At 39.7% G+C, this 27,168-nt stretch overlaps 1 protein-coding gene across 2 annotated transcripts in view; it reads right to left on the minus strand.

The window, feature by feature from the left end:
• LOC121503387 (alpha-1,6-mannosylglycoprotein 6-beta-N-acetylglucosaminyltransferase B-like) overlaps nt 1-27,168 on the minus strand; it is a 141,534-nt gene that overhangs the window by 82,587 nt on the left and 31,779 nt on the right. For both annotated transcript variants that reach the window (XR_005991368.1, XM_041777771.1), the window contains exons 3-5: nt 24,399-24,543; nt 12,535-12,644; nt 708-781 (exon numbers count right to left, since the gene is read on the minus strand). Coding sequence is in view for 1 of the 2 variants with exons in the window: in XM_041777771.1 (XP_041633705.1) it covers nt 708-781; nt 12,535-12,644; nt 24,399-24,543 (329 nt within the window). In the remaining variant the exon portion in view is untranslated. The remainder of the gene's footprint in view (nt 1-707; nt 782-12,534; nt 12,645-24,398; nt 24,544-27,168) is intronic.

Here is a 27,168-nt window from a genome sequence, read left to right on the forward strand (position 1 = left end):
TTATTTTTTGGTACCCTAACCATTACCTTAATCTAAACCCTAGCCAAACTGCAACTTTAATACGAGTTTTATGCATGCATGTCTCTTTAGACAGAGGTATTGTCTCACAGTAACAGTGACTGTCTGAGATCTACAGGCTCAGACTAATGTGGAGGGCTCATCCATAACTGTGATCCTGGAGCTGCTCCTGTTTGAATGGATGCAAATATAACAATCGTTTGTACCCATATTTTAAATACTCAAGGGTTTTAGTGAGTCAATGCATGTTTAATGGATCTAGGATGATGTCAGGAGGGCGTGGCCTGTCCTGAACATCATTTACAACAAGCACACAGCAGCAGGGTTAATGCTAGTGAATGCATCCCCTTAACCTCACACTACCCTTAGTCCTGGCTGCAGCTTTAACTAGAGGTGCATGTGGAAGAAATCTGTGCTAGTATTTCTTTATGCTGATAGGAGACAAGGTCAGGACATGCTGTATTGTGTATAGTACTTCTTCTTAGTGTGTATAAAGAGTATAAATAAAGCTGCTGGTGTTTTATTCTTATCAAAGGGCTGTTTATCTGTCACCCAGGACATTTTGTTTCTCACACTCCCCTCTGAGTCCATATTGTATTAAACTTTATGTTTCACCAAGGTTAGCGGATGAGAAGGACGACGGCGAGTTTTCTCTGTGTGGAATAATGAAAAGAGATATGAAGACTTACATCCATCTTGCTGGCGCAGTCTGGATATCGGGGGTCTTTAGGAGTATCGCATTGTCCTAAGCTGCTGTCCCTGACTGGAAAGAAGACAAATGCAGAGAGTTTATCAAAACCTGTAAAAACACTAGAAAAATAAGACCTCCCACATTAAACTGTGACAACAATCAGAACAAAAGCTGCACCATGAGGATTTGTTCTGCAGCAGAAAAAGACACAAAGACACAAAGACAAAGGAGACAAAAACAAACTAAAACAGTCTGTTCTAAAACCATTGTTCATGTGTTTTCACATCTTTGACATCTAGCAAGACAAGATAGATATTTTTCATCAATATCCGCTCTCCATAAGCTTTAATATACCACTAATACACTACGCTCCAAATCATTATGCAAATGAGATTTTTCTCTGGTTTCCTAAATAGTTGATGCAAATCAACCGTTAGAGCACAATTCAAATTTTATTAAACAAACCTCCCAATAATATGATTCTCTATCCATGGAACTTGTCAGTTTTTGGAGAGTTTCTGCTTGAATTTCTTTGCAGGATGTCAGAATATCCTCCCAGAGCTGCTGTTTTGATGTGAACTGCCTCCCACCCTCATAGATCTTTAGCTTGAGGATGCTCCAAAGGTTCTCAGTAGGGTTGAGGTCAGGGGAAGATGGGGGCCACACCATGAGTTTCTCTTCTTTTATGCCCATAGCAGCCGATGACACAGAGGGATTCTTTGCAGCATGAGATTCTAAATCCAGCTGTATGTGACAACCTGAATCAGAGGTAACTACCTCAGACGGCTCAGGTCGAGCTGCCACGGCTCGGTTCAGAGTGCTGTGAAACTCACGCTTGACAGCTGACTGCAGCCGTAGTGCGCATGTACGTTTTCAGAAAGTGCCGTTTTCCCTGTTTACAGTAGGGCTGGGCAATTAATCAAAAATTAGATTAAATTGCAATATGGTCTGCTGCAATTTTCAAATCGCAGAAGGTGAAATATTTCTTTAACCTGAATTTGTGTCAAAATAGTTAAAAACTTTTTTTTTTTGCAGCAGAGATGTTTTGCATTACAGATCATGCTATCTTCCACAGGCATTTTTTTAGAATGGTCTAAAAAAAATCCTTCTACCAACTTAAGAAATAACCATATATAAAATTGCAATTGCAATACTGGGGAAAAAATTGCAATTAGATTATTTTCCCAAATCGTTCAGCCCCAGTTTACACAGAAACGGAGATGGGGGTGCTTTGAAAAACTTTCACTCTGGAGCCTGTTTCCAAATTGTTCCGTTTTCAGGCAACAAAATGCTGTTCTTGTGCAAACGGACAGCCAAAATGCGACAAAAGTTCCGCGTTTTCACCTGAAAACGTTGTCATGTGAACATGGCCTGAATGCAAATTAGACTGGTGTTGCCAGCAAGCCTAAAGTCACGAAAGCACATTCTGTAAACTGACTATACCAGTGATACTCAACGTGTGGCTCTTGTGTGATGATTTGTGGCTCTTTTTTTTTTTAAGATTTATTTTTGGGCCTTTTTGGACCTTTATTAGATAGAGGAGGACAGTGGATAGACTCGGAAACAGGGAAGAGAGTGGGGAGAGACATGCGGAAAATGGTGCCAAAGGCCGGATTCAAACCCGGGCCACCCGCATACATAGTGCGCGCCCTAACCACTCGACTACCGGTGCGCCCTGATTTGTGGCTCTTTTAAGTTTTCATTTGAAATATTATTCCCCCAGAAAACCTTAAAAAAGGGAAACTTTGACCTCAGAAATTATCCATTGCAAGCAGGGCTTTACATTTACACCAGCCAACTTGCCAAATGCAGGGGGATTTCAGCTGTGGCAGGTTCCAGATTGGCTTCAAGCAGTCACTTTGGCCAGTGGAATTTATCAGTGATATGTGTCTGAGAGAGAATTGGATATGTTTATGAAACCAGCTGCATTTCTGATTTTTTGAATAAAGTTAATTTAAAGTCATTGTTTAAGTATTAGAATAAACTTAATGCCCATTTAAGAGGCAAATGGTGCATGTGTTTCATTTCATACCAGACGTACCCAATTTGGCATATAACCAACAAAATGAAATGGAAATGCTCAGTGGCTAGGAACTTTTCAAAAACAAGTAGCCACGGTGGCCAGTGAGCAAAAAAGTTTATGTTGAGCCCTGATTGCAGGTTACTTTATTCAGGTTGTTTCCACACTTATACTGTAGGCTTTAATTTTATTCTTTGTCTGTGTATTTCCATTGCCCTTATTTACATTTTTGTCCCGTTTATCTATTTTTTTCCATTTCTGCTGCTTTTAGCTCATTTTGCCACTTCTTTTTCCAACTTTTTTCCCCATTATTGCCATGTATCTCTTGCATTTTGTTATTTGCAATGTTTTCCCACTTTGTTGCCACTTGTTGCCCATATAAGCTACCTTTTGCCCATTTTTGCCACCTTTTTGCTGCTTTTTGCCCATTTTAGTCACTTTTCACTCATTTTTTTGCTACATATTTGCCGCTTGTTGACCATTTTGCGACCGGTAACTAATATTGTTGTCACTTTCCAGATTTTTGCAAATTCTGCCTTTTTTTTGGCCACTTTTCTCCACATTTTTTGCCAATTTTCACCCAATGTTTGTCATTTCATGCCTACTGTTTCCCATTTTTACCACTTTTTTGCCCCTTTTAACCATTTTTGACACATCTAACTTATTTTCATTGCCACTTTTATCCTTTATTGCTACTTTTAACCACTTAGATTGTGGCTCTTAGAAAGATATTTTCGAATGATTTGGCTCTTTGGTTGAGCAGGGTTGAGTAACACGGAACTATGCACTGAAACGGTAAACCAGTAACAACGCAATGTTGGTTTACATAATGAGGTTAGCATTAGCAGTGCTAGCATGACATTGCAGGTCACGCAGGTGGCTTCAGTTATATGTGAGTATAATCTGACAAAGCCTACGTAAAACTTTATCCCCATTGTCCAGATCAAAATTGTGCAAAACTACACTGTTTCTATGAGATTCTATCAATGCTATCAGTTCACTGTTGTTTACATCGGTAGCTGTTAAAACCAGGCACAGAGGCGACTAGAGTCAGGAGCTAAGACAGAGTTTGACTGGGATTGTGAGCCTGAAAGCATCAGTTTAACTGACTTGTAAATCTGGTGCCAACTACCAGCAGGCCAACTGCATGCATCGCTAGTCTGTCATATCAAAATTTAGCCAATAGTTTTAGTAAATGCAGCTGTGCTCTTAGTGTGTGAAGAACAGTATGTTGCATATTCTAACTTACATTCCTATTCTCATAAACTTTGTAGTTCTGCACAGTCACTGTGCAGTAACACTAAGGTTAGTATTTTTGGTGTACAGAGAGTGCACCATTATTTGTTTAGTTTTTAAAATGTTTGCATCCTTCATTGTTACATTTTTATCACTTTTTTCTTTGATTTGATTTTTTCTTTTCTTTGAGCTGCAATAAGAACCCAAGTTCAATAAAACTCGTCATATTTTTGTTAATCTGCTCTATTTTATTGTTGCACTGGCTGCTTTAACTGCAGTTTACATAAAACCAGCTCACACTAATAGACTGAATTATCACGGGCCCTCACTAATCTCCAGCAATAATCACTAACTCCCTGTTGGTCGAACATAAAAAAGCCATTAATGTGTTTACACAGGCATTAGGACTGTTTGTCTTTTACATTACAGGATATATCCTGATGCCTTGGAGACAAACTGAGATTAATTAGAGAGTATAGCTCGTTTACAAGCTCTGATAAAAGCTCAGGCTCCCCTGCTGATTGGCCAGCTCTCTCTCCAGTCCACTCACTGGATTTACTATAAATACATCACTTAAGAGTGATTCATAAAAATACAAATATAATCATGCTTTCTCGGTTTGCTGCTCGGCCAACTCTCGCCGTCTCCTCTCCGCCCTCCTCCTCGTCTGTTAGCTCCTTTCTTTTCTCCAAGTCGACACGAACACCGAGCCTCATTAAAGGAGCAGCAGCAGCATCCCACCGAGCATCCGAGAGCACAACCACACGCTGATAATTGCCCTTCTCTCTGTCTGATTAGCATGACAACGACAGACCTCTCACCACGGAAAGTGGCGCTGCCTGCTGTCAAAACTTAGCCAGGTTCAAATCAAGCCTGTGTTAATGATATCCCACATGATGACAGCGGACACATACTCGAAAGAATCTTAATGAGAGCCTCTCAGAGCAAAACAACGACAGAAGAACTGGCTCTGTGATTAACAGCCTGTTTTTATGATGGACAAACAAGCTGGGATAAAGACAAAAAATTTAGAATGCAGCTGAGCCAGAGAACAAAGAATCAATTAGAAAGACATCTGAGGATCATTCAGTTAAATAAAGTCTGTAATAGTGTTGGACAGGCAGCTGAGAAGTGGCTGTGAGGAGTCATTTACAACCAATCAAATCTGTACGTGTAATGTCTGATACTATAGAGCAGAGGTCATCAAGTACATTTGCACAAGGGACAGATTTACTTTGACAGAAACTCTGGGGGCCGGACTTTCAAATACACAAAAATTAAATAAATATTTTGGTCTGCTTAACATTTAATGGTAGTAGTAGTTGTATTTTCTGTCAAAACACAGGACATTTTAATCATTACCAGTGAGACCTATCCCTGTCATCTATCAGGCAGCAGGCCTGACAACAGAACTAGCTGGGCCCCTGAAAATCCCAGAGAATGGGCCCTCCACAATTGTGATTTAACACGAGTACTAACTAATTTTTACCCATTTTTGCCTCTTAAACCCAATATTTGGCATTCTTTAACCCCTTTAAACCACTTTTCCCACATATTTTATCCTCTTAGTGCCACTTTTTTATCCACTTTTGCCATTTTTCTTCTATCTTTGCCTATTTTTAATCCATTTTTATTACTTTTTTAACTATTTTTGTTGTTGCAACCATTTAGGATACTTTTTGCCGCCTTTTCCCTTTTTAACCAATTTCTGCCACATCTTAACCTCTTTTCACCACTTTATCTGGTCATTTTTGCAGCAGTTCTGCCAACCTTAACCCTTAAATATCTATTAATTATGACAGTAAATTTCTGTAAAAACAGATTAAATGTGAAGTCATTCCCAAACTATTTCAATATTCACTGTTTGTGGGATGAATTTATCAGCTGCAGACATTTAAAGCCAAAGAATACTCCTAAAACCACATCTTCTTTTCATCCTTTTCTGAATTGAATGATCTTTCGGGGGCTGGACAGGGAGCTTTGGGGGGTCTGATATGGCCCCTGGGCCGCCAGTTGATCAGTATTATAGAAAATGCAAAGTGACAAACAACTCAGATCACGAAGCTATCCGACTCTGTTGCTGTGTCTGAGGCTTTAATACGAGCTGCAGCGACTCGTATTACAACAGCTGTTTAAATGTGCTTCAATTCATGACTTTTTGTTTTAAAGGGATATTTCAGAGGTTTTTTTATGTTGAGTCATATGAGGCACCTAGCAGTAGAAGTAGCTTTAGCCTCCAGTGATCCAGTGAGCATTGCTCCTTTAAGGACTCGCTGGATGTACACTGCTTGCCACATTATTAGGCAAATGACATTTTTCTCTTATTTTCCAAAATATTAATGGAAATGACAGTCAGAATATTTTTCAAGTCATCAGCTGTTAGAGCATAATTTAAATGTTTTTGAACAACATTTTATAGGGTGTAAAGAAGTGAAAATGGTCATGTGTTGAATTTGCAGCATTAGGAGGTCATATTTACTGAAATCAAAGCTATTTCAATCAAAAACATCTTAACAGGACAAGTTCCATGTTAACATAGGAGCCCTTCTTTGATATCACCTTCACTATTCTTGCATCCATTGAACTTGTGAGTTTTTGGAGAGTTTCTGCTTGAATTTCTTTGCAGGATGTCAGAATATCCTCCCAGAGCTGCTGTTTTGATGTGAACTGCCTCCCACCCTCATAGATCTTTAGCTTGAGGATGCTCCAAAGGTTCTCAACAGGGTCGAGGTCAGGGGAGGATGGGGGCCACACCATGACACACAGCAGCCAATGACACAGAGGGATTCTTTGCAGCATGAGATGGTGCATTGTCATGCATGAAGATCATTTTGCTACAGAAGGCACGGTTCTTCTTTTTGTACCATGGGAGAAAGTGGTCGGTCAGAAACTCTATATACTTTGCCGAGGTCATTTTCACACCTTCAGGGACCCTAAAGTGGTCTACCAGCTCTCTCCCCATGACTCCGCCCCCTCCTTGCTGACGTCACAGCCTTGCTGGGACATGGTGGCCATCCACCAACCATCCACTACTCCTCCATCTGGACCATCCAGGGTTGCACAGCACTCATCAGTAAACAAGACTGTTTGAAAATGAGTCTTCATGTATTTCTGGGCCCACTGCAACCGTTTCTGCTTGTGAGCATTGGTTAGGGGGGGCTGAATAGTAGGTTTATACACGACTGCAAGCCTCTGGAGGATCCTACACCTTGAGGTTGGTGGGACTCCAGAGGGACCAGCAGCTTCAAATACCTGTGCTGCTTTGTAATGGCATTTTAGCAGCTGCTCTCTTAATCTGATGAATTTGTCTGACAGAAACCTTCCTCATTATGCCTTTATCTGCAGGAACCCGTCTGTGCTCTGAATCAGCCACAAATGTCTTCACAGTACATTGATCACGATTCATTTTTCCTGAAATATCTAATGTTTTCATTCCCAAATTGCTTGACACTTGTGGCCTTCCTAATTATGTGGAACAGTGCATTTTGAGGTTTTATTTTAAAAAATAATGGTTATCATTATGAAGTTTGTTCAAAAACATTTGAATTATGCTCTAACGGCTGATGACTTGAAAAATATTCTGTCATTTGCATTAATATTTAGGAAAATAAGAGAAAAATGTCATTTGCATAATAATGTGGAAAGCGGTGTACAGTTCAGGAAGGCAGAGAGCTGAAATAACTTCCTGTTTGTTTGCAGGATTAAAAATTGCACAAAAACAAAGACAGATGGTGACGCAAATCATCCTGAATGTGAAATATCATTTTAAAACCACAATGGCGATGTGCACATGTGTGTTGGTCACATCATAGGATGTGTAATTTTCATTATGTGATCTGAAGCAGAGCTGAGCTTTTTATGACCAATCATTAAAATCCAGTCTGAAATCCCCATCAGAGCTCTGTGCAGCAGTCTGTGTGACTCCTGCATGTCTTTAGGCTGCAGGTTACACTGCTGACATACTCCTGAGTTTAAGACACATACTGTCTTAAATAATGGTGTAACTTCTACTCCAGATTCTAGGTAGTTGTGGTAAAACTTCCACTTTTGAACCAGGATCTCCCTGTGAGACTGTACACTCAAACACAGACACCAGAAGAACCAAATATAGCCCAGCTCTTCTCTTGAATCCCTGGAGTCTTTATTTAAATCCCTCCAATCTGGAGACACTTTTCTCTCTGCACCAGACTGTCAAGCTCAGATCCAGCCTGAACGCTCCAATGCACAATTTATGTCCAAAGCACACTGGCTGGTTGATCATATAGAACATGACAGACATTATTCACGGCACATTACCCATTCAAATAGCAAGCAACTGTTGGTGTCAGGGTGGAAGAGCCCCGTTGTTGCTGCTCTGTCAGAAGCACTCAGCTGCAGGATGTTTAAATCATGATGATAAAGTGCTGCATGGTTAATAGGAGCCGGCCCTGTCAGCTTTCTTTATTAGCCTTCATTCTCAATTTCTCCGTCGGGCTCCGAGGAGAAATCAGCCGGTGTGATTTAACACTTCCTCTTCTGTGGAGGCCTCTGTGAACCTAGCTGCTATTTTACAATTACACTTTCACTCTCAGGATTATGGTACAGTGGCTCCAGCCTCCTGAGAGGGCTCCACCATGGAAGAAACCCAAAACCTGAGAACTTCATCACAGCCAAGCTAGCCCTATCAAACTGATCACTTCTTGTTTTCCCTTATTTAATGGGTTTGGAGGAGAGAAGTCCAGATTTATGAACATGTCCATGTTCAGTTACATGTTATTTTAAAGTTAGATTTACATCATGTAACAGGAAATAAATGAGGCTGTTTTAAACTGGCTGCAGATGAAGGCCTTGAACTGAAGCTGCAGCCCACATCTCCAATTGAGAAACCCTCGTCTCCAAAGCCAGAAATAAACCGGACTATTACAGGTAGCAGGTAAAGCTCAGCGTTAGGCACAACAGGTAGCAGAGGGAGAGAGCCTTCACCAGATGACCCTGATTAATGCTGCAAGCTGAAACACATCAGTCTGATAAAGCTGTGCTGTTTCTGGAGGTTTCTGTTTCCTCCATGCACCTCTGCAGATGGTGAAGCTGTACAGAAATGTCTGCCTCAGCTCTGCACTGCTCTCTGGAACAGTGGTTCTCAACCTTTACAGCCCGCAACCCCCAAAATAAAGGTGCCAGAGACCAGGGACCCCCACTGGACCTGAAGGTGGTTGAACATAGCCATGCACATCCGAGAATAGTTATGTACAGACAAGGCTGTCAATAAGGGGGGATAAATGGGAGAGCTTTCTGGGGCCCAGCCAAACTGGAGGCCTATGGAGGTCAGGAAAATCATGGTCCATTGTAAAGTTAGCAAGATATCCATGTTTTACATTTAACCTGAATAATAACCACTCTTAATATTGCAGATATCCATTTTTAAGTCATTTGTGCCGTAGTATATAGTCATCTTAAAAATGGAAATCCCTTTTCTTAAAAACAGGATTGAATAGTTGAAAAAATGTCCCAAAAAAGGTGGCTAGATGTACATAACAGTGGCAAAAAGAGCAATAAATGGCAAAAATGGATTGAAGTGGTAAAAACAGGCACAAAAAGTGGGACAAGGGGATTAGAAAGTGGCAGACATAGGTTTAAAGTGGCAAAAGTTTGGATTGAAAAGTGTGAAAATTTGCTTTTAACTGGCAAAATGGGACAAATGGGAGAGATATATAGTCAGAACTTGGGGTTGAACTGGTCAAAATGGGCATATCAAACAGTTAAATGTAGTTGAAATGGGCAAAAATTGGCATAAAATGCAACAAAAGTTAGTGATAGTGGCAATAATGGGTCAACAGAGGCAATAATTTACAAAAAGTGGGAAGAATTGGTTTAGAAGTGGCTAAACAGGCAGTAAAAAGTGGTGTAAAGGGTTTAAAATTGGTAAAAATGAGTTTAAAGTGCCAAAAAATGTGTTAAAATTGGCAAAATTGTTGGTAAAAAGGGACAAAAATGGGTTAAAATTTGACAGAAATGGAGCAAAGAGGCAAAACTGGGTCCAAATAGTGCAAAATTGATGAAAAGTGGCAAATAATAGTAAAGAAATTGGGCGAGAAAAAAAAAAGCTTTCAAAAGTATTCTCCATTTTTTTAAGGCATCCGGTGACCCCTTCTTAGTGTTTCATGACCCCAAATGGGGTCCCGACCCCCAGGTTGAGAATCACTGCTCTGGAAGCTTATCGAAAACATAACAGCATTTAGGTGACTGGTCTTGAGTCGAGTAAATACAATCTGTAAGTAGAGATGAGCCCTGTCCCAATCAGATTCAAATCCGTGTCTCATTTGTTCATTTAATATCTGATTATAATAATTGAATAACAAATAATGAAAAAATTGTTTATTTTCTAGTTTTCATTTCTGAAACAAAATCAAATAAACAAGAAATGATGAGTCTGCTTTTCATGTGGGGATGAAAGAATGTAATATAAAAACCAGGTGTGAGCAGCTGCTATGATTTCAATATTAATTTGCATAACCTGGTGCTCAGAAAAGCACCCGGAGAACCACATGCCCATCGCTGAGGAGTTCACGCTTCCTGGAATGATACACAGAACACAAACACTGGCACCAAGTTAAGTCCCGTTCCCACATTTGTGCTCCTTTATTTGCATTCGTGCCATGCTTTGGTCCACCTTTTCCTTCCGTGCTGGAGCCAGGGATGCATGCCGCGTCCAAGCACGGAAGAGTGTACTCATGCTGGTCGAACGTACTGGACTTTTAGGCTCAAACGTACCCAGACACAGGACAGATTGCCGAGTGTGAGTGCGCCCTAACTCGGTGCCGGCATTTGTGTTCCCGTATATCATTTCAGGAGGCGTGAACTCCTCAGCGGTGGGCATGTGATTCTCAGGATGCTTTTCTGAGCACAACACCTGCACCAGGTTATGCAAATCACTACTGCAATCAAACTGACTGCTTACAGCTGTATTTTCATATTACAATCTTGATCCCAACATAAATAGCAAAAGTCAAAAAGACGCATCACTTCCTGTTTACTAGAAATGAAAACTAGAAAATGAACAGTATTTTCATTATTTGGTTTGGTTTTTAAAACAGAAAAGTGAACAATGAGCCATTTCTCATTATTTATTATTCAATTATCAGTCAAATAATAAATGAAAGAATGATACACAGATTGGTTCTGATACACCCAATATGAAATACAGCGTTTTTTTAAACCACAACTAAATAGGACCCTCGCACCCCAGTGCATGAGCTGCTTGCAGCCCTAGCATGCTTACTGTTTGATGGTGGTATTTTTTGTTATGTTACACAAAGCTCTAGTAAACATGAGACAGGATTTCTTATTCAAAGACAGAAAAATATTTTATTTACATAAAACTTTATATTATTCCCTATGAATAAATTCAAACTTTGTGCTGCATTCATGTAGAAACAGTAGCAGCAACAAATGTCACAATTTTAGATCAAATATTTGAAAGTGTAGTGCACTGTAAAAACAGCAACAACTTATTATTTCAAATAAAAGTATATTAGTATATGGAAAAATAAATGTAGAAATAAGTACACTATATTGCCAAAAGTATTCACTCACCCATCCAAATAATGTAGATCAGGTGTTCCAGTCACTTCCATGTCCACAGGTGTATAAAATCATCACCTAGGCATGCAGACTGTTTCTACAAACATTTGTGAAAGAATGGCTCGCTCTCAGGAGCTCAGTGAATTCCAGCGTGGTACTGTGATAGGATGCCACCTGTGCAACAAGTCCAGTGGTGAAATTTCCTGGCTCCTAAATATTCCACAGTCAACTGTCAGTGGTATTATAACAAAGTGGAAGCCATTGGGAACAACAGCAACTCAGCCACCAGGTGGTTGGCCACAAAATGACGGAGCAGAGTCAGCGGATGCTGAGGTCATAGTGCGCAGAGGTTGGCAACTTTCTGCAGAGTCATTGGCTACAGACCTCCAAACTTCATGTGGCCTTCAGATTAGCTCAAGAACAGTGGTAGAGAGGTTCATGGAATGGGTTTCCATGGTAACAGCTGCATCCAAGCCATACATCACCAAGTGCAATGCAAAGCGCCTGATGCAGTGGTGTAAAGCACGCCACCACTGGACTCTAGAGCAGTGGAGACGGGTTCTCTGGAGTGACCAATCGCGCTTCTCCATCTGGCAATCTGATGGATCAGTCTGGGTTTGGTGGTTGCTAGGAGAACGGTACTTGTCTGACTGCATTGTGCCAAGTGTAAAGTTTGGTGGAGGGGGGATTATGGTGTGGGCTTGTTTTTCAGGAGCTGGGCTGATTTGATCTGTTTTTGTGGTCAAACGTGAGAGAAAATGCCGGCAGAGAGGAAATTTTACACCAAAAGTCATCTAAAAACTTCAGTTTCCGCTCGAACTTTCACAGCTGGTGCATCTGTAGCTCCTGACTGATAAAAACAGGCGCTGAAATAACTTTAAATCAGTGTTACAAACTGTCATTTCTAAACCTGTTTCACGCACCTCCATCCCAAACTGTGGCCTTAAACCTCCTCTGAAAGTCTTTTAAGCTGAAACACCCTCTCTAGACTCTGTGTGTTGGTGTGTACCTCTGTTTTTGGCCAGGCTGCGCTGCAGGATCTGCTCCACCCTCACCGCCATATCAGACATGTTCTGGGCGATGGCCTGAATCCGCTCCACCAGTCCAACGGGCTGGATCCTGATCACACACAAAAACATCAGAAGAAATGTCAGAAATATTCCATCAACAAGGATCTCAAACGGCTCTTTATTCTCTTTAATGTGTCATCAGGGGCCATCAGAGGCAAACGACTCTGTATGTCTGTAACAGCTCCTTTAATCCACTCAAATCTGCTGTTTTTTTCTGCTCTTTACAGACGGAAGAAATGCTAATTTACAAGAAGCTGAAGAATGGAATCTATACAAGCTTTAAACACTGACAGATAATTTATTTGTTGAGATAAAAAAGAAAGAGGGCTTATTAAATCCCAGTCCCAGGAGGAAGAAACAAACAGAAGACAATTAGGTTGTTAGCAAATGTGTTTTCACTGCTCTTGACCTCTGTGGCCTGGAAGCTGCTGGCACAGCGATTGTGAACTAATATCTAAACAGAGAGGGAGTGAAGACATGAAACATGGAGGGAATAATGAGAAGAAGAGGCTTTAACATTCAAAATTATTGAGCAAACATTTAAGGGAACCAGTCTGAGGAACAGCTGATCTGAGACCCCCAACTCTTTCACATATTCATTGGAGTAATTCCAACACCTCATAGACAGTGTTCAGGAAGGACAGACCCTTTCAAAATAAAACTCAAGGGGGTGATTGGACAAGCTTTTGCCTGTCACATGTATTACAGGCCAATCAGATCAACGAAACATATGAGGAAGCAGGCATAATGGTTCATTACCCTCAAACTGCACATACTCCATTTGTGCTATCTGCACATAAAGCAAAGTCTAGAGCAAAACGCTCCTTTTCTAGGCAATTCCAGGGCACACATTTACTCCACTCCGGATATGTGAAATACTAATATTCTAATTCCACAGACTCCACATCTGCAGGGTCTGAGTGTATGTTGCAGTTTAACTCCGACTGTCTGCACGCACCTTCATCATCTGGATCCATTTCTGAAGCTCAGCTCCTGAGCATGTGGAGACCAGAGATCACAAGATCACAGTTGAACTTAGAGTCCACGCAGGAACTGAGAAGACCAATTTGAGAGTAAAATGTAAAGAACAGGTTACTTTACTTTGTCTTTCTGACGTTGATTTGCTGCTCACTATGAAATTGTTTTTTTTTTTGCTTTGAAAATGGGTGTGTAAATTTGGATATTCAAGGTTAATTTTGAAGAAATCTGCAGTTTCAGACAAAATCCTGGGGTTTTCCACCTCAAAAAATTGACTTTGCTTTGTCATTGGTGTCGTGTTACATCTGTGACCCTCTGACCAACTGATGACCTGTGAACTGTACCACCTGTAGCAAAGTCATGAGGATATATTGATGAAAATAGAAAGGTCACATATTATGCAAAATACACTTTTGGGCTTTTCTAGCAAAAATTTATGCCCCTGACCTGTATTATTATTGTTATTATTACTAATAATATTACTAATATTATTATTATAACAATAAAAATATCATTTTTATTAATATTGTTGTTGTTCTAATTATTATTATTATTATTGTTATTATTAAACATTATAATTATAGTAATATAATATTAATATGATAATATTATTGTTGTCATAATTATAATAATGAAAATAATACATTGATTTATAAAGGGTTTTTAATCACAGCGCTGTAGATCTTGATTAAAACACTGAAATAAAAACACTTGACAATAAAAACATTAAATCAAACAAACATAAAGAAACATACTGAAACAATAAAACAGAACATAAGTAAGACAGTCAAACATTTTTACAATCATATCATCAATAATATCAATATTTGCAAGGGCTAAAATGAATTTATAAGATTCAGTTTAATAACAGATGTCAGCAAAAATCCAGCATCGTGCATCTCTGTTCTTCTTTAGCCTAGCCTGCTGAACACGTAAATCCAGTTACGGTATAATGACTCAAAAATGAAGGAGAATGCATGAAGGATCCTGTTGATTTCAAAATAAAACACCCTGCATAGACTCCCAACTGTAAATCTCATCACTACGTCAACATTTCAGCACAAGCAGAGGAATAAACCACAGGTCAGAGGTCAGGTCACAGGTCAGGTGCTAAAAAGATGCATTTTTGAGGTTAAAAAACATTATTTTATGTTAAACCACAGATCTATTGAAGAAAACGAAAAAAAACTTTAATTTTCAAATGTACCCACCCTGGAAACAAGCAAAAAAAATCACACAAAAAAATCAAAGTGAACAGAAAATCAACCTCAGAAAGCAAAGAAACTTCTTGTTTATATGTTACTTCAAACTGGACTTGGTTGTTATTGTGCAGATTTCCAGTATCTGGGTAAATTTATAGTTCTTCTGTGATCTCTGGAGCTGCTGCTCAGGAATGCACGACCTGTCAGAAACAGATCCTGGGGTTAGGGGGGCACAAGGGTGCAAACGCACCATCAATCCAGGATTGTTTACTATCACTGGAGCCTGCTGGTGCATTAAAATCTTACTGGAGCTGCTCAGGAGCCTAGCTTCATCCATACTAATGTTTTCACCAGCTGCCATTGTTTACAGGGTTGCAGTTCCCATGCTTCTTTCTCTTCTAATGACTCTGAGTCAGCTTGAAGCTTTGCATGATGAACAACATAGAATCTGGAAAATCCATCGACTTTCTGAGGTTGAGAAACAGCCAAAAGCAAACCCAATCATTCCCCTCAAAGTTGAGCTCCCACAGCAGAAAGAAACTTTCCAACACAGAGGGGATAACGGTGAAGTTTAATCCGTTTGTAACAATAAACCTTCAAAAAGAGAAATATTTGACTGTTGCTTCAACACCTCAGGAATGCACTGCAGCAGCAGCATGCATTAATGCTTAATGGATTTATGCAATGAATTATAAAATATTCCAGAGAAAGACCTCTGCCTTGACTCAGCTGGAGTGAGAGTTTGAAACTCGAGCACAGAAGTGAAGCGAGCCGAGTTTAAGCCCTAGTTGTGTCACTGCTGGCTTCATGAATAATAACACTGAGGATTATCTTTATTATTGATTCAGCCACAGACAGAGCGCCGTTTCATTATTTAACTGTTTGGTGTCAAAAATGTCAGCAAATAAGGAAAAGTCTTCACATATTCAGTTTATTGTCCTCGGAGAGGAAGAGAGGCAGAGCTGTAGCAGAAAAAGAGCCATGAAGGAGGCTGATCTTTGACGTTTCTGCTGGTAATGAAGCTGAAACACAAACCGCTGCAGAGTATTTATGTGCAAACTACTGCTTATTAATGCTAAATCTTATGAGCCAATCACACAGCAGATACCACATCCATATGTGTTGTGATTACCTCACATGTGAATCCTCCATGTAAAGATGTGATTAAATGAGGACAGAGCTTTGTGAAGTCTCCAGAAACACCAGAGCTACAGGACAAAATCTAACAACAGTCATTTTTCAGACAAGAAAACCCCTGCTCTGATGTTGAACTAATAAAATAAACCCTCACTGGCCGAGCAGCTGTATCATATCTCTGTTTTACAAGCCAAACAAACAATTAAATGAACAATTTTAATGAGCTTCTCTTGTCACACAGCAATAATTCTGGGATTTACGCGGCTCATTGAACGCCTCTGAAGATGTGAATTAAACAAACAATCACACAGAAAGCAACAGATGCAGAGAAAGCAGAAAAATCTGGCTTTAAATGAGGCAGAGTGGATTTCTGGGGAAAGGAAAGCTAATGAACTCCAATTCCAAAAAAGCTGGGTCGCAAAATGTCAATCAAAAAAGAATCAATGATTATCAAATTTCATAAACCCAGATTTCATGGGAATCATGATTTTTAATTGTATCTCAGTTTTGGACCTTTAAAATTCATGATTTTAACTTTTTCTCAGTTTTGGACCTTTCAATATCATGGTTTTTAATTTTATTTCAGTTTTTGGATCTTTTAAATTCATGATTTTAATTTTATTTCAGTTTTTGGATCTTTTAAATTCATGATTTTAATTTTATCTCAGTTTTTGAACCTTTTAAAATCATGATCTTAACTTTTATCTCAGTTTTTAAACCCTTTCAATGTCATGATTTTAACTTTTATCTCAGTTTTTGAACCTTTCGATATCATGATTTTAATGTTTTTCTCAGTTTTTGGACCTTTAAAATCACAATTTTAACTTTTATCTAAGTTTTTGGACCTTTTTAAATCATTATTTTTAATTTTTTCTCAGTCTTTGAACCTTTTAAAATTATGATTTTGACTTTTATCTCACGTTCTGACCTTTTTCAACTGCTAACTATCACTTTTAAGTAATTTTTTAACCTTAAAAACTTATGATTTTTAATTTCATCTCATATTTTGACATTTAAAACTCATGATTTTGATGTTTACCTCATATTTTGACTGTTAAAAACCATAGTTTTGAATTTTACCTCAGTTTTTGACTTTTAAAATTCATGGTTTCACTATTCTATCTCATATTTTGCCTTTTAAAAACATTGTTTGACTTTATATGTCATGTTTTTGCCTGTAACTTTTAAGTTTGACTTTTTATGTCAGATTTTGAGTTTTTAACTTACCACGTTCACCTTTTAATCACAAAATCATTTCTCATCAGTGCTAAGTTTTTAACCCCAATAATTCATTTCTGGTTGACAGTTATGGTTAAATATCGACCCTGTTAGGCCCTCAGGTTAGACCCAGGTTCAGAATCCAGCCCCTGCTGTGGTTGAGTTTCACACCCCTGTTTTAGAGCAGCATACGCTCCCGTTCCTCTCCCAAAACTCCATCAGCTGGCCTCCTCACTTCCAAGATATTTACAGACTGTTGTTGGAGGAAAAGGGGATGCTGCACAACGGCAAACATGGCCCCGTCTCAGCTTCAACATCTGATGTTGTTTCTGTTCTACTGTGAATAAAATATGGGTTCATGAGATTTGGCAATCATTGACTTCGTTTTTTTTTTTTGTTTTTTTTTTTTCCACATTTTACACAGTGTCCCAGCTTTTTTGGAACTTAGATTAATGATTCAGTCATAAAGTCTGCTCTTCTTTGGCTTTAACTTTCATAATGATTGCACTCCCTGAAGTTAAATGACAGTATGCAGAAACTAAAGGTCCATTTCTAAATGATCAAAATAATTGGGACGGTCCTCCATTCATCCATAAGGGAGCTTATCCTTGACTTAAAGTGTGAGGAATAAAAGAAGAGTATGGCCTCTTCTGCAGGCACCACTGCTCCTCTGACTCTTACAGCCCTAGCAGGAATGATAACGCAGCAGTTTCAATCAGCTGTTACAGAGGAGAGGACGGCCTCGCTGTTGTAATGTTTACAAGGTTGGTAAAGTTTTCCCCGACACCCAGCCATACAAAGATTTTTATCACCTTCTCTGAGAGGTTAAAAAAGTGACAGCGGATCAGGCTGAGATTCATTTTTTACCACCAAGTTAGTTTGAAAACTATTTGGCCTTTGCCACTGCTCGCTCACAGTTCAGTCCCTGAGAGGCCAATTAACTGAGCCGGAGCTATATGCCTGAGAGTAAATCCACCGGGCTTTGTGTGCAGAAATTAAATTCTGTAAGTGTAATATCAAACTGTAGATAAAAATAATTATAGGACGGGTTTTGGCCGGAGTGCAATAAATGTTTTCCAGCAGGTTATTAAAAGCGGTGAGTCACATAGAGGGAGGGTTTTGCTGCTCACTGAGGAGTTTTCTTTGTCTCATCAGAAATAAATCAGCTCCTCGTCGTCTTGGAGGAGCAGAAAGCTAAGCTTCCTTTTCATGTGATAATAGGCTCTCACTGTTGTCTGTGCACTTCATCAATAATCATCAGCAGCAGGACAGAATGTGTGGGAACACAAACAATCAAACCTGAAGAAGACTTCAGCGCCGTAGCCCTGACTTCAGACTCCTGCATGAATAGTTGATGGTCCACCTCTGCCTTGACTCAGCTGCAGAAAGGATCCCAGCGTTCAAAAGCAGAGAAAACCTTTCTGAAGGTGAGGTTGACTTTTCATTGTCAGCAAACTTTCATTTCTCTATCAATGTTTAAAGGGGACTTGTTATGCAAAAATCACTTTTTCAGGCTTTTCTAACAAAAATGTTTTCACACTCCCCTCAAGAACCAGAAAAATCCATTCCCTCCCCTCTCTGTCTCCACACTTCAGAAAATGTATGCCGAAACAAGCCCTCCTCTGATTTTCCCCTCATGATGTCATGTGGGGAGTTAGCCCCGCCCCCAGGTTCAGTTGACCCTCCCTGCTTGGAAGAAAGTTCCGCCCTCCTCTCCTGATCCTCCTCCCAGCTGCCAGCTCAGAGGAAGATCAGGAGAGCCACACCCAATCCCTCAGAGGGGCGGAGTCAGGGGTGGAGTCAGACAGCTCATAACATTTAAAGCAGCGCTACGCAACTCTGCTCAACCAAAGAGCAAAATTGTGAAAAAAAAAAGTGGTGAAAAGTGGGTAAAAAATGACATCAGAAATTAGTTTTTAAAAAACTGACATACAGGTGGCAATAATGGTAAAAAAGTGACAAAAACATGATAAAACAAGGAGTGAAAAACAACTAAAAAGTGACAAAGAGCAGCAAAAAGGTGAGGAAGTTGAGTGAAAAACAATTCAAATCTACAAAAGCAGCAAAAATGTGCAAAAGCAGCAAAAAGGTGGGGGAAATGAGTGAATAGTAGGGGTGCACCGATTGCAATTTTCTGGCTGATCTTTAAAAAGCCTGACCTGCCGATTCTGATTTTGGTGGATACCGATGTTTTTATAACTGACAGCATACACCTTCAATGTTCCAAACTTATTTTATTGAATAACATTGAACAATACCTGTGAAACAATACAAACTTGTTGTTTTAACTGCACATGAGGTAGTTCTCTCAAATATATATGAAAAGTTTAAAGCATTGCTGTCCAAACTACTAAATCATATCAGTTCCTTCAGTCTTTCATTTTTCACATTTTAGTAGGTAGAGGCATATGAAACCAATCTTATCCACCGATCTTATTTACAAGGATCGGCCGATCGCCAATCTCCTAAACTGAAGGAAATCGGCACCGATACCGATTTTGGCCGACCGATCAGTGCACCCCTAGTGAAAAGTGACTAAAACTGGCAAAAAGAAGCAAAAAGGTAGGGAAAATGGGACAAAGCGACATGTAATGGCAAGAGGAACATAAAATGGGAAAAAAGTGGCAAAAAATTGAAAAACGAAAATTGCGAAAAGCAGGGAAAAAAAGAGGCAAAAACTGGTGAAATAGGGAAAAAAAATTGATTCAAGTGGCAGAAAGGGTAAAGAAGGGCAAAAAATTGCAAATAAGGGCAATGGACAAAAAACTAAAGGTTGACAATTAAGTTTGACAATTCAAGCCTACTGTGTAAGTGTGGGAAACAAATTGCAATGGATAATTCTGAGGTCAAAGTTTCCATTTTTACGGTTTTCCAGGGGAATAATATTTCAAATTTAGACATAAAAGGACCTCATTAGGCTCTAGAGCCATATGTTGAGTATCACTGATTTAACGCCACAGACACAGAAACAGCTGTTCAGAGCAGGGCTGAAACAGAGGAGTGTGTAGACATGCAAAAATCCAACACTGGAGTGTTTTTCAGCCACAAACTTCACAGGCTTGTTTTGGGGACCTCTGAGACCGATATAAACTTGTCTTAAAGGGGTAAAATATGTCCCCTTTAAGGCAGGCGTGTGTGAGAATTACAATGGGACGGGCCTGTTAAAAGTAAAACCATTTCGCCTGCTCAGACATTTATGATTCTTCTTCTCTTTTACTCCACAGTGCATCTGAGTTAAAACAACCAAGGTGGAACTAAAGAGTAGACTTTCAGCTTTAATTTAAGGGCTTCTACAAAAATATGGCATTTACCATTTAGGAATTACAGCCTTTATTCAGAGTAGCTCCATTATCAGGAGTTCAAATGTAATTAACTGACAAGCAGTGTCACGGCCATGTGTGGTCGGTTCCCTCGCTATTTTAACACAAATGAAGCAGATTGAAGGTCTGCGGTGGTGAACTTGCACGCCCTAGCTGTTTGTCTGGAGTTATCAATATGAAGTCCAAGGAGGAATTAATGCAAGTGATAGAGGCCATAACCAGGCTGGGAATACGGCTGCTCCATGTATCCTCCCAGCTGGCCCCTCCACAATGCACCAGACTGCCAGGACCAGCCCACCAGGTCCAGTCCTGGGCATCCATGCAGTGAGCTGGATCAGGTCTGCAGTTCCTGTATCCAGCAGTTACCCTTAGACCTCTTAGGTGTACCGTCATAGGAGGCATGCAGATCCTCAAATGAGCAGTAACTGAAGGTGCAAAGAGCCACACACAAGCATTAACATTGCATTAACATGCAAGTAGGGGTGTGACGAGATCTCGTGCCACGAGATCAAAACGCCACGAGATTTCTGGTCGTGGAAAAATCAATCTTGTGAGATCAACATTGTGCGGACAGAAGGAGCAGCAGCTCTCCTCACAGAAAAAAATACCAAACTGGAAATTATAAAAGATCACAAAGATGCCCTGGAGACTTTAAAACTGCCAGTGAGTGAGCTAATGAAGAAACGGAGCTGATCCGTGACCCATTAAGATCACCGCTCCACGTGTGCTACGTGGAGCCACACATGATCATAACGGTCCGAGTTGATGAGATTCTGCTGCTGGTAACCTGTGCAGTCTCCATGAGGAGAATACAGCTTTTATTTAGCTCGTGTATGCACACAGACTCACTTTTAGTGCCGCTATCTGTGACTTTGTAACTTTGAAACAGTCGCTGCTTCCTCATGTCTCCTTCTCGTCTCACCGTCTGTCAGTCACACATCCATCAGCTGTTTCGTATCCTCAATCAGAAGCTCATAGCGTGACTGCAGCGGTAAACTTAGCAAAACAAACTCTGTTTGAGCGCCACAGAGTCCACTGTAAGCTCCAAAAAAACAAAGTTTTAGCCCCAGTTAAACGCGCCATGCTTGCTGTCAGACAGCAGACAGAGACACACACACCCACTCACCAGCGCACACACATTAACACACACGCTCATCAGTGCGTGGTGTCCAACACTGTTAAAGCTCATATGAGAAAAAAGACCACAAAACTATAAATAATCTATTTGTCTTAATAACAGCAAACGTGTTATTGACAGAAATATTTCTTTTGACTGTTTTAAATATGGATGTCCTTAAAGAGGATGAGAAATAGTTTGATTTTACTGATGCAGCTCTTTAGATTTAGGCCTGTTGAAAATAGTGCTTAAAATACTTTCAAAATAATCTAAAAGCTTTTATTATATATAATTAAATATTATATTAAAAGTAGTTATTGTAAGTGTAGTGAGGAGAGCATAGTGTAGTAAATTAACGATTTTGTAGGCTGTTAAAATGAAAGGTTTGATTTGAAGGGCATGAAAAAGTACAGTTTGAGTCAGAGTTAGACAAGACATACTGTTTGGAAGCACTGATAGCCTACTCAGTACTTAGTTCAACATTTTTTAATAGACCTGAATGCGCTGCAATTATGACTTTCAGTTGTTTAAAGGACATATTTTCCAACCATGTATTTTTTTTTTCCAAATTAAAAAAAGTGTAAAATCTCATCTTGTCTCGTGTCTCGTGGGCCTAAATCTCGTCTCGTCTCGTGAAATAAGTGTCTCGTCACACTCCTACATGCAAGCCTTCTTTTTTTCAACCCTCAGGCATCTCTTTAAAAGCCTACACACATTTGCACCTAGGGGGAATTTTGGGGGCAAACACCAGTTAGAGTGGCAATAAAAATAAGTTAAAGGTGGCAAAAATGGTCAAAGAGCAGCAAAAATGAGTGAAAACGGGGAAAAAAGGTCAGAAAGTAGCAAAAATGAGTGAAAAGTGACAAAAAACATTTGTTACAGGTGGCAAAAAATGGTCCAAAAGAGGCAAAAACGTGGTAAAAAAGGAGAGAAAAGAGACTACACTAGGCAAAAAGCAGCCAAGATTGGCTAAAATAGACAAAAACTAGGAGAAAGTGGTATTAAATGGCAAAAGATAGCCCTTGTAGGCAAAAATGGGATAAAAGTGGAAAAAATGGGCAAAAAAGTAGGAAAAAAGTGGTTTTCAAAGGCATAAGGTTGCTTAAATGAATGAAAAGTGGGAAAAATGGTGAAAAAGGGCAAAAAGTTTCCCTTATTTAAAGTTTTCTGGGGGAATGATATTTAAATTAATACAAATAAGAGGCACGCGTTGAGTGTCACTACTTTATATGTTATTAAAACCTTCAAGTATCTTTTTTATTTTATTTCAATTTTTACAAAAATCTTACTTTTCTTGCTCATGCATTTATTTTTCTTCATCAAAATGAGAAGAATATGACAAATGATCATCCCCGTCAATAAAGCAATTGATATCAAATTTGCTTTAGTAGCCAAAATGGCAGTGAGATATGCTAACTCTAAATTTAGCCCTAGTTTAACTTCTCTAATATTGTATTTGTTATAATATAGAATGATTTCTTCCTGATGTTTGTTGAACAGAAAAGATTAGAAACCTAAATAATTGCATTTCAAATCGCAATACTGCAGGAAAAAAATTGCAATTATATTATTTTTGCAAATCATTCAGCCCTAGTTTAGATGGGAAAGTTTTGTCCCGACGTGTTTTCCTATGCACAATACCAAACAGGTCAATGTAATGATTTGATTTGAAAAATTAAAAATGAGCAAAAACACACATCTTTGTGCAGTTTCATACCAATCGCATCAACAGAACACAAATTAGGTCAAGAATTCCAAAAACAGAATGCAAAGAATGCAGCCAGGTAAACCTGAGGGCAACGCTTGGATTGGTTTGTGCAGCGGTGTAATTAAACAGCTCTACAGCTCTGCAAATATGAAGAGATATCACAGACTGAGCATGATATCTCTTCAACAAATACTGCTCTGGAGTAAAAGGTTTCTGAAAAAAAGTCAGATTAAAGTCTTTAAATTGTTCTTATTTGACTTTATTTCAAATAAAACTGAGCTGATTTTGAGCTGTGTGTGATTTTGGAGATTCATTTTAAAGCCCAACAAGATTTTCTTAATCAGGCATATTTAAGCAGCTGTTATTAAAGTCAAATAAAGATCAGTGAAGTAAGAGATAAAGGGACTTTAAGATGTTAAATTAAGCGCATTTATGTCTAGTAGAATAGATCGGATAAATCTAGGATGAGATGTAGCACCTCCATGTTCCATCAGCCTCATGTTAAAAAATTGCCGGTATTATTATCGGTTTAATTTACATGAATGCGTGCGGCTGATGAAGATAGAGCCCGGCTGTGAGGAAAAATTGATGCACCATCAGGACTGGAGAGGAATCGAAGAACAAAGCCGAAGGCAGGAGGGAGCTTCCTCTCCTCAAACCTGAGCAGGTGCAGGTATATGAACTGGCCTGTTGCTATGGCAACCCCAGAGCACCCACAACTCAGGGATGCACGCTTCAAGTTGTCCACCAAGACCCCTGCTCTACCTTTTTTTTCTTTTTCAATTTATAAGAGAGTCTCTTTTATTTCTCCTGTTGCCCGAGGAGAGGGAGGGAGGGGGGTCTGCTCTAACACTCATCGTCTTCTCCACCACCGAGGCTCTTTTGACAGCGGGGCCCCGCTCTGCTGGGATGCCCCAGGGCTCAACTCTTGGCCCGCTTTCTTTTCTTCACACTGTCTTACGTCTTACTCAGCCTCTGTGTTTTCTTACTTTGCTGATGAAATACAGCTTTGGTTTACACGCTGATCTGAAGAGATGAAGGAGTAACCCACAGACCGTCTTAGGGGGTCCACCACCACCCGGGTCTAGGACCACCATGGGTGTTACAACCACAGTAACCGTACCTGTCGAGAGCTGAGCTGAGCTCATCCAGCCGGTGTGAGTCTGTGGTGTTCCCCAGCTTGGACAGAGCGTCCATCCTCTTCATGATGACCTCTAACATGTCGCTGATTTTCCTCAGGACGCCTCGAGACTCGGGACCGCTGAGGACTGAAAGACAGGCAAAGACAGAGACGAGCATCCGTTAAACCCATAAAACCTTTCAGGTTCAATAGAATCTGGACATACTGGAGCCTGTAGATATTCTGTCATTATTTTCAGAATGAACTACATCCCCAATTCCAAAAAAGTTGGGACGCTGTGTATTATGTAAATAAAAACAGAAGTCAAAGATTGTCAAACCTCATAAAACAATTTTTTATTTATATAAGATTATAACCAATATATCTGATGTTATAACTTAGACATTTTTTAAATTTCAGGAAAAAAATTAGCCCATTTGAATTTTAAGGCAGCAATACATCTCAAAAAACTAGGGACGGGGCAATAAAAGGCTGGAAAACTAAGTGGAGCATTTGGCAACCTATAGGCTAATTTTCAACAAGTCATTAACATGACTGGGTATAAAAGGAGTGTTTTAGAGAGGCAGAGTCTCTCAGAAGTACAAATGAGCAGAGGTGAACTAATCTGAGAATAACTGAGTCCATGGGAAAAGAAACATCGCCATCCTCTTTGGGCCAAAGCTCATTTAAAATGGACTGAGGCAACATGGAAAACTGTTCTGTGGTCAGAGGAATCCAAATTTGAAATTGTTCTTGAAAATCATGGACACAGTGTTTTGTGGACTAAAGAGGTGCAGGACCATCCTGGCTCAGTTCTAAAGACTGCATCTCTGATGGTATGGGGTTGCATTAGTGCAATGTTACTCAACCAAAGAGACAAACTGATGAAAAAATGTTTATGCAAGAGCCACAATCTAAATGGGTAAAAGTGGCAAAAATGGGTTCAAATGGCAATAAAAACAAGTGAAAGGTGGCAAAATGGTCAAAAAGTGGCAAAAAAAAGTAGAAAAAAAATGTGAAAAAGGGGCAAAACAGGCATACAATGGACAAAACTGGATGAAAAGTGGCAAAATGGGTGCAAAGTCACAAAAAGTTGAGTTACAGGTGGTCAAAAAATGAGTAAATGTGAGGCAAAAATGAGTAAAAGTGACTAAAATGGGCAGAAAAGGTGGGAACATGAGGGGGAAGTGGCAATTGATGGCTAAATGCAGCTTAAATTAGCAAAAAGTGGCAAAAGGGGGAAAATTGCAAAAAAAAAGCAGGATTAAAGTGGCTAAAACAGATGAAAAAGGGCAAAATGGGATAAAAGTGGCAAAAAAAGTATTAAAAAAAGGGCAACATATTGCAAATTAAGGCGATGAAAATATACAGACAAAAATTAAGGTTGACAATTAAAGTCAACTGTTTAAGTGTAGGGAAACAAAGTGATTAATGCTTCCATTTTTAAGGTTTTCTGGAGAATAATATTTCAAGTTAAGACATAAAAGAGCCACATGAGGTTCAAGAGCCATGTGTTGAGTATCACTGCATTAGTGCCTATGGCGTGGGCAGCTCTAACATCTGGAAAGGAACTATCAATGCTGAAAAGTAGAGAGAGCTTTTAGAGCAACATATGCTCCCATCCAGACAACGTTTCTGTCAGGGAAGGCCTTGACTATTTCAGGGAGATGATGCTAAACCACATACCACATCCATCACAACAGCATGGCTTCACAAAAGAAGAGTCCGGGTCCTGAACTGGCTCAGACCTTTCACCAATAGAAAACAATTGGAGCATCAGGAAATCGTATACCGCTTTCCCACTAAAATTAGCGTGTAAAAGCAGGTTTTTAAACGTGGGTAAACCCGCTAACAGTCGGCAAGTGATTCCTTTCCCATTGCTGGCCTGATCGCCAGCAGATGAGCTGTGTGGCTGTTTTTTTTTTTTTCCTCAGGTGCGTCATCAGCACGCCGAAACACAGCTAGGTAAACAATGGAAAGGTGTCTGAAAGCCATGGACACGGTGGTCAACTGTTTTCCATACTCTGTATTTTTGTCCCTCTTTCAAAATATACAAACTCAGCACAGACTGAACGACATTCGAGGGCTGATGATATGAAGGCTGATGGAATTTGTTGCTGAGACGGCAAAGAGTCGCAGAAGCTACAGACGGAGGAGACAACAATGCTCGTCCCTCTGCTGCCGGCGTCCTTTTGTTGCCCCAATTTACAGGTGCAATATTATGAAGTAGGCACATTATGCCAAAGTCAAAATCTTTTTTTCTTATTGATATCAAATGAACACTTCTTTGGACTGACTGTAGCTGTAAATACACAGCTGTAGCCTCACTCATGGTCCTATTCTACATCCTCCTAACGTCCCTATTTACCCTCCCTTTACTTAAAAAATCTTGTTTTTATTTCCTTTTGTCTTTCATGACTAAATCAGCAGCCCAGCTCTGCAGAACCAAAAACATCGATGTACAAATTGGTGCGACAGAATTGTTTTTTTCTTTGTGAGGACTCAAACTATTAACAAGCTGACAGGTGGTGAACCAGAGCCGTGCTGGTGGTGAACATGGAGTCGATTAATGAGCCCGCTGCTGCAGACAAGAGGGTCAAAACAGGTCGAAGATGACACCTCCAGGGACCAGAGGTCCTCCTGACCCCGTGTTGTTGTCTTTGATTACATTAAGAACAGAGGAGTTATTAACATGCAAAGAAAACACGATCTCTTCTAGCAAAAACGCAGCTTTTCATGGGGAAAACTCGCAGAATCAAGATAAATAACACCA

The sequence above is a fragment of the Cheilinus undulatus genome, linkage group 21 (assembly GCF_018320785.1).
Source record: "Cheilinus undulatus linkage group 21, ASM1832078v1, whole genome shotgun sequence".
NCBI lineage: Eukaryota > Metazoa > Chordata > Actinopteri > Labriformes > Labridae > Cheilinus > Cheilinus undulatus.